Consider the following 13,029-nt stretch of genomic DNA (forward strand, 5'->3'; position numbering starts at 1 on the left):
TTCATGGGACCTAAGTTTATAACAACAGCTGGGCATAATACTGTAACTTGTCCCTGACCTGGAAAATCTAGGTTATTAAATTACTAAGTAGCACAAGGCTTACTCTCTAAAATTTCACAGCTTTTAAGACTGCACTGGGAAAAGTCCCAGGAAATCTTCTTTGAGGGTCTGAGTACCCCCTCCAAAACAAGTGTGACTTTGTAAGAAGCCTTTATCCTTTTAGTCCCAAGATTTTTCGTGATGTATTTAAAGCCTGGAAGTTGCAAATCTCAAAATGGGCAATAAAACTTGAGGGTAAGAAAGTAGTTTGAATGTAGGTGTACATGTCGTGTTTGGCAGACAGAAGCGGTACTGGCTTTTGGTAGCATATTGGGAAGGTGTGGTGGGTCACCTGGCTGCCTGTTGCTAACTATCCAGTAACCCTTGCTAAAAGCTAGGGCAACCCAAGCAGCCCCAACCATATAAGAGCTCCATGGACTTCTCTCCAGGACAACTGAAGTAATGGGGTCTTTAGCTGGCCCAGACCACTGATCTTTGAACCTGCTCAGAACTGAAATTCTTCCTGACCAGTTGTGAAGTAAGGCCTTGTGGCTGGAGTTGTGCAACTGTTGGAAGGGTGCTTTTGCATTGACCTGCCTGAAGGTGAGGCCACATAACTCTGTTCACCCCAACATGCTGCAGATCCCCCCATTTCTTTTTTTCCCAAATCTGAAGGGAGCAGAGTGACCTAAGATTGCTTTTACTGTGTATATGGGTATGGTCTCTCAGAAGAGGCCTAGTCACTGAGAAGCAAAAATACTTTCACCTGTTTTTACCCTTGGACCTTGAAAATTAGTCTTTAAAAGAAGCAACACTAAAACAAATACTTGATGTATTACTTTGTAATGTACAGCTCCAATCTCAGAACAGACATACATATATTCTGGATATATATATTCTAAGACACGATTTGGTTCTCATGGATTCATGAATCAGAAGCAGACAGTGTGCCCCTCAATAGGAAGAGAGTTAAAAATTCCATTTCTGCTCTTCACAAGCTTTGCAGAGTGTTTTGAACACATGGAGTATTTTCAAGAGCAGATACAGAATCCACTAACATTTATTGAGAGCCTTCAGGGTCCCACACTCCGTGCTACGTTTTACATAGGTAGTGCCATTTAACCTTCACAGCAATATCAATCCATCTCTAAGGTGCGTGTTACTTCCAGTTTGCAGATGAAGTATGGTCTCTCAAGTGGTACATCTTAGACTCACAAAAAATGTGGCAGAGCTACTATTAAGTCATGTCCTCTTTACTAAACCAGGGCTTCATTCCATGAGCCACGGAGCCCCCTACAGGCCACACCATAATAATATGGGAACCCGTGGGAATAAGTAGGCATGGCCAGGAAGATAGAACCAGTTAGAGACAAATGGGATTGAAAAAGTCTCCAGACAATCCAAAGATTTTTCTGAATTTATCTGAAGGGTATGCTAATGATTTGTGAAAAGGGTACCAAGTCATTTAGAATGTACCATTTTATAGTGATATTCTATTAGACAAATTACAGATTCTTCAGAGCTGGGAACTAAAAGAACAAGTACTTGGTCATATGAAATTGATTAATAAACAATACACAAATCATTTTCCACTATTGTCCTCCATGCAATAACTAATATTTTTATGACAAAAAAGTTCTTTTTTCTCACTTTGATACCCACAAGCTCCATGTCACAATAACTTGCTACTCAAAATTGCTATTTCTAAAATAGATTTTTCTGTTATCTCATGATACATTGTGGTATAAGGACAGTTAATATGCAAATTGCTAACATAATTTCATATATATTTTCCCTCCTGTTGCTCTTTAATTTGGCACTGAGCAGCTGAGGTCTGAAGTTTTAATCAGAGCATTGAACGAGGCAATTTATAAGATCAAATGAGGATTCTTTTTTCAATTATTTCATTCACTGTTTATACCTACTAAATTGTGAAACAGTCTTAGAAATGCATTGATGCATACATTATTTCTTCCTCTGCTTGACTATGTCTAAATGCAGGCTTATTTTCAAGTGGTATAATATAGTAGAATAGTGCAGCATGATGGCTCCAGCTCAATGAGTAACTCAAGGCAAGTTAGTTATCTCTTTAGGTCTCATTTTCATTATCTGTAAAATGGAGATAATAATATACCTCTTACATATGGTCAGTGAGAGGATTTAGTGAAATAATCCACGGAAAGCCATTAGCAAGATGCCTGTCACATAACAAGTACTCAGCTCTTATTAAGATAATGATTATGAGATCTCATACTGAAACATTACTGTTCTTATATATTTTAGAGCACGAATATTCTCAGAACTATATTAACCATTATGCTTAGCCAAAAGAGAGCAAAAGCATGCAAGAGCATCATTCTCAGCTCAGCACAGGGACTTAGCCAAGGTGGGCCAGGGCTCATCCTTATCCCCTCCATAAACCTGAGGTCTATTTGTCAGAGAGTAGTAACACTAAGTCTTCCTATTTGGAACTCCCTGAGAATATGTATGAACCCAGTGGGTCTGGTAGGCTGATCAAAGTAGAGCAGAGTCATTTTCCTTTCATGGGGCTGTGACCACCAAAAGATGTAAGAATGAATCTTCTGAAAGAGGTCCCAAACAAAGTGATGATCATGGGAAATAGAACAGCCTTAACTAGATATACCAGCTCCAAACAACAAAGCATAAAGTTTCTAAAAATTATGAATTGTATATTTTACCCGCCTGACAAACTAGAGACTTGGGGATGTTTCAGCAACTTATATTTTCATATTTTATTTTACATATTTAGTGTCATGTTACTGCCACCATCAATGCCAAAGTTGTTGTTATAATTAATAACCTCTACTAGATTTCTGGGCAGGGTCTGCTTGCTTTCTGAAGCTAATTCCAATAATGTTTTTTGAAAATGTTTTGACTCTCACTGTTTATAGGCAATCAGGAATGAGCCAGACTTCCACACAATGAAAAGAGTTATCCTGGTCCCATGAGCACAGAGATAAGGCATGATGATACAGTGGTGGAGCAGGATGCCACTCCCAATTCATTCTGAGACACCTTATAGGAAACCAAATTGCTGGGGACATTTGAGAGAGGAGATCTGTTCTACTAAGAAACATCAGGGGACCTGGAGGCCGGGCTAAATTAAATAAAGTAGAACTGTTAGCAAAACTGTGCAAAAGGTATTGCACATCACATTTATATGATGATCCATGGGGGAAGAACGTGCATTTATGCACAAAAATACTTAAGGTGCTAGAATCTAAGTGGTATGGCAAGGTAAATATAAAACAAAGATAGATTATTCCAGAATTTCAATACAGTCAAAAGGTTAACCACCCTAAAGCAACACTAAAACCATCATATGTCACTGGACACAGCAATGGTTGATACTGTCAGGAACTGGGGCTATGAGAAAATACAAAGACAGTAAATCCAAACTTTTAACTCATGGGCGGAATGATTTCTGAGACTCAGTTTCCATCATTCAAATAAAATATTCAGTCACTTAATTTCTATTAAATTAATTCTATTGTCATTCACGGCAAAGGCATCCTAAACACTTAATTTTCATATTATTTTTGACTTGCAAATCATGAGATAAATACACACTTAAGCAACAGACCTTTTCCAATATGGCTCATCAGCACCCTCTAGTGATCATAAGGCCAGTTCAGACAAGTCATTTCCCCCGCAAAAAAAATTGTTTTAAAAAGGCACACAGATTCACTGAGTATTCAATTTCTGCTGTTCGCTAAAAATAGATCTTCTGCCATTGTTATTTGCTCTCAAGTTACTGCTCTCTCTTTAGAATCCATAACAGATAAAACTGTTTATTAAAGAACATGCAATGCAATCATGTGAAAATATGTCAAAGCAACCTTTGTTTGATCCCAATGTGAATACATTATTTTGGCTGCTGGGGAGCCCTTTAACCACTGAATAAAAATGATTACAAAGGAGTCAAGAAACATGTTTTTTTGAAAATAATAACACTTGTATAGTTACTTCATTTCTCTTCCTAACTTCTTTCTGTGTATTCCAGTGACTATCATACATGATCACAATGGCCATATTCACAACACTCTGTATTACAGTTACCCGATCACTTATTTCCTACCACATTTGGTATATGTTGTTTTTGTTGTTGTTGTTGTTGTTTAAATAAAGACTTTCAGCAGATGTTCCCATTCCTTCACTGTGTACCAGGGTTCTTAAACAGGTGGCCTCTGGGATAATTGTGATCTGCAGGCATGGTCTAGTTGCATTTTAAATTTTCTTACTAGCTGCCAACATTTAAAAATCTGAATTTCTGGCATCCCTTAAGAGAAGAAACAACATTTGGCAGTGTCTGTCTGTCCAGCATCCCTGCATAGCAACATATCTGGGATGCAAGTGGGGCTACCCCTTTAGGTAAGGCCTGTGTTCTTCAGTAGCCAGTCACAGCTTAGCCCACATCAGCCACAACGGTTTCTTACCTGGCCCCTGTAGGCATTTGAGTTGCAACTCCTGAGTTTGTGACCCCTTCAAAGTCTTCCTGTAAAAGTTCTCTTTATAATCCTATAACCAAACTAATCTTCTATCACATTAGCACAACAAAACTCTATCAGAGGCACAGACTAAAGGGAACACACTGTTATAAATAAAAGGAAAAGGATATTCTTAGTAATAGAGGAATGCAAACACACAAATGAGTAGTTTAGGTTGAGGTCAAATACAATCGATTCTCTCAGACTTGATGAAGTACACTTTATGCTTATGAATCATGTCTTCATTCTCAGATGACAAAACACTCACCATGGGTTCAAATATAGCAGTAAGCAATGTAGATGCACCTAACAACAAACCACCTGCTCACATCTCAACATTTCCTTCTTGGAACCCAAGACCTGGTGATCAAATGAGCGGCCCATCAGGCCACAAAGAGGGAACATGGCACTCACGGGTGTGCTGCTGTCTGAGAAGGTGTTCATGCTGACAGAACTGCTCAGCTTCTCCGAGGACACAGAGGGTGGGGATGGGCTCCTCTTCTCCAGGGGGTCCTGCCTCTGCAGGTACTCACGCCACGCTCTCTGAATGCTGGAAAAACAAAACAAAACAGCACGTGCACTGTCACTACCTGGTCACAGCCCACAGACTCAGAAAAGCACAAGGAGTCTGAAGAAATTGGCTTTGGAGACAGGGAAAATGTAGCACATAGAATGTGACACAGGAAATCAGAAGACCTGTACCGGTTCTCTGTTTTACTGATTTGACAGTCACAGACTAAGCCAAATCATCTTAGTCAGAAAAAGTCATCAAAGTGAAACTGGCTTGCACATGTAAATGTACTTTGATTTATGGGAGGTAAAATCTTTCAATTTCTCATCCTATATTTCAAATGAAAATAATAAACAGGTTGACATATCACTTATTCATGCACTAATATAGCCTTGTTGAGGGACTCTTCTGAGCCAAGGTCAGCCTTAGGTGCTGGACAGTGACTGCAACGCAGCTCTAGAGGGTGCTATATGCACAGACCTTAAGGCCAAGAAAATCCCATGATGCTCTATAGTGTAGTCTACTTGGCCAAACACAGTGGCCCTGCTCTGGGGACAAGACAGTCAAGAGCCCTGTGGTCATGAATTTTTACATACTGTGGAAGGAAATGGATAATATATGATAAGTAAATAAAGGAATGGACAGAGAGGACAGAATATCTGAAAGTTATATAAACTATTCAAAAAACTAAAATAACACATTAGATTAGGTGACTATTTGAAATTTTACCCAAGGAAGCTTTTTTATTTCCTGTGATTAGTATCAAAACAAAGTCATCTGCTTCGAATAATAGAAAGCTCTTCTTTGTGAAAGCTAAGTAATTTTTTTCCACCCGGACTGGTTTCTAATCTTTGAGATTAACGTCTAGTTTTTCACAGTGATCAGTGAACCTGGAAATTAACCAAACATGAAGACCAATTTTTAAGAATCAGCCTTTTAAAATAGTTTTAAATAGTTGCATTAATTCCATTACTATCTCTTCTAGAGTCCTGGAAGTATCTGATCTTCTATAATTCTTCCCACACACAATTAAGGCAATTAAAGTTGTTTCTCTATAAACAAACTTATTTATTTTCACTTGGCTAGAATGGTTCAAAGACGATTAATTTCAGTAGTCAGAGGATAGAAAGGCCACAAAAATGCTACCATGTTACTAAATTTATACGTGTCCCCTAATTTATTAAGGCTCTGAATTATAATGCTCAAGGTAAAGTCCAAAAGCTGCAGTTAAACAATACCTTTGGGTAAGAGGCCAATTTCCCCTGAAGCTATGAAACATAAGCTTCAGGGGCCCTTATAGGCCAGGAGTTTCTTCTAAGATCCTATGAGCGGCTCTTCATGGTTTGTATAAAATTGCAAAAGTAGAGACCTTCTAGGGTTTTTTTTTTAAGAGGGCTCCAAATTATATATACACTTCAGACCCTATTAAGGCAGGATGTGGCCCTGCTTTGGATTATATGTGGTCACTGTTTTATTATACAAGGCTTGCTCCAAAAGATATCCTTATTCATTTACTTTTATTTGGTTTAAAGATTTTAAACGGAATCTCAAAGAAGGTTCTGTAAGAGTTTGTTAGTCTTGTTGCTTCTTCAGGGACCCATTTTATTAGGGAGTAGCAGACTTTTGGAAATTGTGAATAATTTCTACATCATCTGAAGTGCTTAGGGTCTTCCACAGTCCTGCTAACAAGTTCTGCCACTGGAGGGCACCTAAAGGCTGTAAACCTGCCCATCAAGGGCTTAAAAAAAAGTGACATTGTAAAGGCTATTTAAAAAATATAAAACAGTAACAAGGCATGGAATACCCACACGTTTATACTGATGTGTTCCTCTCTCTCTCTTTCTCTCTCTCTCTCTCTCTCTTGCTTGCTCATAGTCTTGATTATTCAGAAAATATAGAAAGAAAATGTAGTAGCCGTTTGAGAGTTTACATTTTAGTTTATTGAACACCAGGGGGCAGTGTGACACCTTTAAAGAACCAAACAAATAATGCCAGGCAAAACTGGAGTGAGATCAACAAAGGTGAATTTTCACGTAAAGCATCCCCTTCCCCTTCCTGGTTCTATGGTGCCTGGAAAGTGACTTATCAGTTTTCTTAAGTCAGAGACTAAGAAGGCAACATTCCTTTCTTCCAGGTGGGTGGATATCCTCTTTTAGTTGACAGAGAATGCGACAAAATTAAATACCTTTAAAATGTGTATTAAAATCACCTATAAGCCTCCTCCCTCCTTAATACAAAAGCTATTTTAATTTTTGAATACTTACCTTACTATCCTTGTCCACATATGTGGAAACAATTTTACTTAGTTGAAAGCATATTATACTATATTTTATTCTTTTTTAACTCAGAAGTTAAAAATGAGAGGCCAGTCACTTCACTATTATCTAAATTGCTACATTGGATATTTTTTAAACGGTGGAATCATGCTATTAGTACTTTCTGAATCATAGGAAACTATTTACATCACACACTGCTTACTCCCATTTGACCACTTTGTAGATTAAATTGTTCTATAATTAGCTCTCTGAATACAATCTCCAAATACTATTTTACCGAAAGAGGGAATTAAAACAAAATGTAGAAGCACCTCATCCCTCAGTCATGGAAAATCACTTTTCAGCCTTCTTATCCCAGCTGTACCACAATTCCTACTCACAAGTCTCCTTTAAGGCTGCAGGGTAAGTCCTGAACACCAACTACCTTGACATTTTTATTTCTAAAACTAAGCCTTGCTATCAATACAATTCTTTAAAGGCTGGTTGCAGTAAAGGAACACATTGTGTGTGTTCCTATATTTTGAATTATAAATATAGAGGCTTATTTCAAAGTAGATGAGAAATACATTTTTCAATAATTTTTTTGCTTGTCCAGCTCCTGTTTGTCTTCCATATCAGGGATGGTGTCATCGCCTGCCTCTGCCATCTCTCTATACATCCCCATTTGTTTCACAGTGCCAGTGGCTCCCTCCTGCACTCACAGCCACTTGGGAACTTACAGCTGGTGCAGTCCTGGTTGTCACTGGCTGTCCTTACCTACAAGGTATCCTTGCCTAGAAGACAGAACTCTGCGAGCTGTGATGCTTAGAGGAGGTTCCAGGGAGTCCTGGTGCTTTAAGTAGCCTTGAAGGATGGAGGGGATTTAGATTGATAAGAAGGAGGAGGAAAGGCCTTTGGGCAAAGCCTCGGAGGTGAGGGTACCAGGCAGAAGGCAGGAGGTTCCCAGAGGAAAGTGGTAGGGCATGAGGCTGTGAAGACTGGAGAAGCATCCCAGGTGTCTCCAAGGGCGAGGCTGGGGGCAGACTGGGCAGTACCTGCCCCTTGGGAGGAGGAACCCCATCTTGGCACAGTTGACTGTTGCCAGATCTTACTACTTATCAAGAACAGTCAGAAATCTGGTTCTTATTTGAAAGCTACTAGTTTTTAAATGTTACCAAATAATTTTTACAACTTCAAAATACATTATTACCCAAGTAGGCTAAATCTGGGGATGGGAAAAAAGGATACCATCAAAGAAGACAGAAGTCTGAGTCTCTTGGGAGGTAACATCTAGTTACATATAGCTCTTTTTATGTGTATTCTCCCATTCAATCCTTACCACAAGTGGAGTGTGAGGAAGGCACTATTACCATCATAATGGTAGTTTTTGCCTGCCTAACATTAATTTTTCTTTCACTTTGTTCCAGCACTCACCTTTCACTGGGGGCCCACCAGCCCATGGCCACAATGTTGGGAGAGCCCACACGAGAATGGAGCAGAGCTTACAGAAGAAGGAGGACAGAGATGTCTGATGATGCTTGAATACCTGGGTCTATATATGCTTGAAGCACATTAGCCCCCGGATGTTTCTGTTAGGTGATCCAATACAATCTCTTTCTAATACATAAGTTAGTTTGAGCTGAGTTTCTTTCACTCACAACCAGGAGTCCTCGACAAGTTTCAGGAAACAAGATGGGAGCTAGCTGACAGACCCGACATTTGGACCGGATCCCCTGTCTTTCCATTACATTGTGCTCCCCCCTCATGGTTCAGCAAAAGGCAGAAAGGGAGAGGAAATCAAGGTGATGGATTTGGCGTGTCACATACTGACTTTGAGTAGATAAACAGAACCCCTATTTGTTTAAGCCTGTTTAATTTTCTATGTGTGACTAAAAGCTACCCTAACAGATAAGCCATGTTTTCATTATTTGGTGTCTGCCTCAACCCTGTATCCTGTCACAAACCTGCCCAAAGGCCAGCGAAGGGCCACTGCATGCAACAGGCAGGTTTTCCGTAGCATTTGCCTGTATCTCTAAGCCTGCTTCCACTCCATTCCAGTTTCTGCCTAGTTTGTAACTCCTGACTTCATTTGATTGTTGGTACTTCCTAAGCATCATGGACTTATGCCCTTCTGGATCTTTCTGCAGGTTCCTTCACCAACACCTATGACCACCTTGATGGTCAGGAACTCCCAAATCCCTCACAGATGGAATTTGGGCAACTTAGGCCTTTTCTCTAGAACACTCTTTCTGAAGATTGAGAAAGCACTTTAGAAATAAGGCACACAGAAGCTACTTAGTCTGTGGAAGAGACCAGTGGCTCTCTGAGATATTAACCATGCAAAAAGAGTGTCAGATTAGGCTAATCCAGGTAACTCTTTTCCAAGAAGTCTTCTTCCTCCACTAGACTGTGAATCCCTTGAGGGCAGTGTCCATCATATTGCCACAGTTCTAGAAATATGGTTAGTAGGTGATCAACAAATATATTCTCCTAATATTGTAGTCCAGAAATAACTCAATAAATCCTCAAAGAAGAAAAAGTTTTACCTCATGAGGAAGTGTGCTTAGAAACTAAACGTGTTTATTATATTCCTCAGCTCTGTGACCTCTGTTTGGAACTTTCTTTTATTTTCCATCTCTTTACTGAAGTTCTCACTGTGCTCACCCATTCTCCTCCCAAGTTCAATGAGTACTTTCATGAGCATTAAATTCTTTATTATATAAATTACTTATCTCTGTTTCATTAAAGTTTTCTTTTTTGTTGGTTTTGTTTTTTTTCCTGAAGCTTTATCTTGTTCTTTCATTTGGAACATGTTCCTCTGTTTCTTCATTTTGCTTGATACTCCCTACTGGTTTCTGTGTGTGAGATGAAACAGCCACCTCTCTGAGTCTTAAATGGCTGGCTTTGTGCAGCAGATGAACCCTGCCCTAGCAGTTGGCTGTCTCTCAACCTTTGTGACATCCAAACAGCCCATTTTATTTCTAATAGCTCCCTGTAGCAGAAGGTGTGCCAAGACCAGAAAGTGTCCTAAGGGGGAGGCTTATAATCAGAACCTGAATTCAGGCTGATTGGAAGCCAAGCCCTCAGGCAGCAGCTTTTAAAGTATGCAAATATATACATTCCTGTGGGGCTACAGTTGTAAACTCTGTTGGCTTCCAGAGCCAGGTGATCTGGAGATGTCTCCTGGGTGGCAATAGCAAAATTTGGGGCTCTAGACGAGTGTATTATCTCCTTTCTGGGAGATTTGGGTGAGCTGCAGTGAGGTGTAGAGAGAGCACAAAGATGGCATCCCCAGGCCTATATTCCCTGGGAGCATCTCTGTAGCCTATAGATGTGTGCCAAATCTGAAGTCTGCCCCTAAGGCCCAAGCTCCAGGTCAAGCAAATAGACCTCTTCCACAGAGAGGCTAAGGGTGTGTTTCATCTGCTGTCTATTCAGGGCCCTAGGGCGGTAGCCTGCCAAGAATTGTCTTTCCAGCTGTTACAGTCCCACAGGACCCAGGAATGCAAGCCCCCTGGCCACCAGGGCCAAGTGACCAAGAGGTTTCCCCTGGTCAGCCGCAAAACCCAGGGCACCAGATGTAAAGGCCGGGACACCAGACATGTATAAGAGCTCCCTTCCAAGACACATTAGGGCTCCGGAGTGTGGCAGAGGGACAGTTCAAGGACAGTGCCTGCCCTCTGCGGACTTAGAAAAGGTTGACAGGCAGTCCTTCAATGTGTGTTTAATTAAAAGTCTGCCCTTCAGGTTGCAGCTATGATGATAAGCTAATAGGCCTCTTTCACATCAATACTGAGCTCCTGGGTCTGTTGCCTCTTGCTGTGCCCCTGGGGCGGTAGCTGTTTAAGACTCTTCCTCTGTTGGTTACAGCCCTATGGGGACGGCTAGTGCCACCAGAGCCAGGCGGTAGAGAGACATCCCCTGGCAGCAGCAGCAAAAATCAGGGCCCCAGACAAAACTATTAGCTCCTTTCTCTAAGATTCCAGTGAGCTGGAGCAAGGCAGAGGGACAGCACAAAGATAGCATCCACTGGCCTCCATTCCCTGAGACCCGCTCTGTAGGCTCCCAGATATGTTTAAAACCAGAAGACTGTCACTCAGGCCAAAGCTCCTGGACCAGCAAATAGACCTCTTTCTCAGAAAGGTGGATGTGTGTTTCAGTCTGCTGTCTGTGCAGTGCCCTGGGAGTGGTGGTCTGCCAAGAACTATCTCTAATTGCCATAGTCCCGTGGGATACAGGACCTCTTTCTCAGAGAGGGAGGAGAGGGAGAGGGAGAGGGAGAAAGAAAAGAAAGAGAAAAAAAGTCAAGAAATAAAAAGAAAAAATTTAAAAAGATGGTGCCCACTAGCTTTAGCAAGGCAGAGAGCAGGAAGATGGCTCCCACCATTCTCTGACCCGAGAGAAAATCCCAGCAGGCCTCTGGCTCTCAGACCCATACTTCAAAATTAGGAGACCAGTCTTTTTCACATAAAGTCTGGGCACTTTTCAAAGGGCTACTTCTGCATGGGGTCCTGGGACAGGTGAGTCTGCACACAGGCCCTTTAAGAGCCCTGCCTCAGGTGGCCATAGCCCTGCAGGTCTCATGGGCATTGGAACCCCTCTGATCTTCGAAGCCAAATGTTTTGCACGCTTGTCTTTCAGGTGCTGGTCTTAGTATTTGGGGTGCCTGATGTACAGTACAATCCTTCATTCCTCAGGAGGAACTTCTGTATTTTGAGTTCCCTCCTGACTGTGAGTCACTATACTGGGGTTGGGGTTTACTGAAAGATTATGTCCCAGCCTTTCCTACCTGTTTTGATGTGGTTTCCCTCTCGTTTGCCCGATATAAAGGGGTTGCTCTGCCAGTTTTTAGGTTTGTTTTTTTTCCAAGGGATATTGTTCCATATGTAGCTGTAAATTCAGTATGTCTGTGGGAGGAGGTGAATTCAGGATCTCCTGCATTAGCCATCTTGAACTGAACTCCCCAGAAACTAAGTGTGTTTACAGAGATACAAGTTTTGCTCAGTTTACTTCTCATTAGTTGTGCTCTTTGGGCAGAATACTAACATTACTGGCCTACATTGTGCTTACCCACAAAATAGTAATAACAATAACCTCTGTGCAATTCTTGTAAGGAATCTAAGTCAGCCTCAAACCTGTGCTAATCATATACATTGATATGATATGCGGGGTTCCTAAGGATCCTTAAGGGCAATATTTTATTAGCCCAATTTGGCATAAAAACATGATTGGAAACAGTATAACTCCATGGAAAAGATACATTAGGTCTTTTTTTTTTTTAATTTTCTCATTGAAAGCTCATTACAATCCTTTTTGACATGGTTAGTGTTACCATTTTATAGAGGAATGCAACTGTGGCCCAGATAGGTAAGCAGTGTTCCCAAGGTCACACAGTGGGTAAAGAGCAGAGCTGGGATTTCTCCTATTTGCTCTAACTCCAAGGTCTATGCTCTCAACCATTCTTTCCTCATGTCTTCTTTAAATTAAACTTTTGACCACAGTTGATAGGCATTACTCTCAAACAAATGACATTTAACAAGGCTTTATCAAGAAATATGTTTGAAATTCTTCTGGGAATTGTCTTTTTCTTCCAGTGTAGACACTGTCTACACTGTCTGTCTGTCTGTGTATGTGTGTCTCTCTCTCTTATATAGAATCTAAATGTTGTTTCATCACTAGATCATCAAATACATTAATAAAAAATGAGAGAAATTGG

General features: G+C 40.7%; 1 protein-coding gene across 8 annotated transcripts in view; it reads right to left on the reverse strand.

Annotated features, from left to right (window-relative positions):
- The window catches only part of IQCJ (IQ motif containing J), a 240,990-nt gene that overhangs the window by 21,410 nt on the left and 206,551 nt on the right, over window positions 1-13,029 (reverse strand). For all 8 annotated transcript variants that reach the window (XM_064585819.1, XM_064585821.1, XM_064585826.1 and 5 more), the window contains one exon: window positions 4,962-5,097. In XM_064585819.1, coding sequence (XP_064441889.1) covers window positions 4,962-5,097 — 136 coding nt within the window. The remainder of the gene's footprint in view (window positions 1-4,961; window positions 5,098-13,029) is intronic.

The sequence above is a fragment of the Mirounga angustirostris genome, unplaced genomic scaffold (assembly GCF_029215605.1).
Source record: "Mirounga angustirostris isolate CCGP_5_RB_7025 unplaced genomic scaffold, mMirAng1.0.hap1 SCAF_1, whole genome shotgun sequence".
Classification (NCBI taxonomy): Eukaryota; Metazoa; Chordata; class Mammalia; order Carnivora; family Phocidae; genus Mirounga; species Mirounga angustirostris.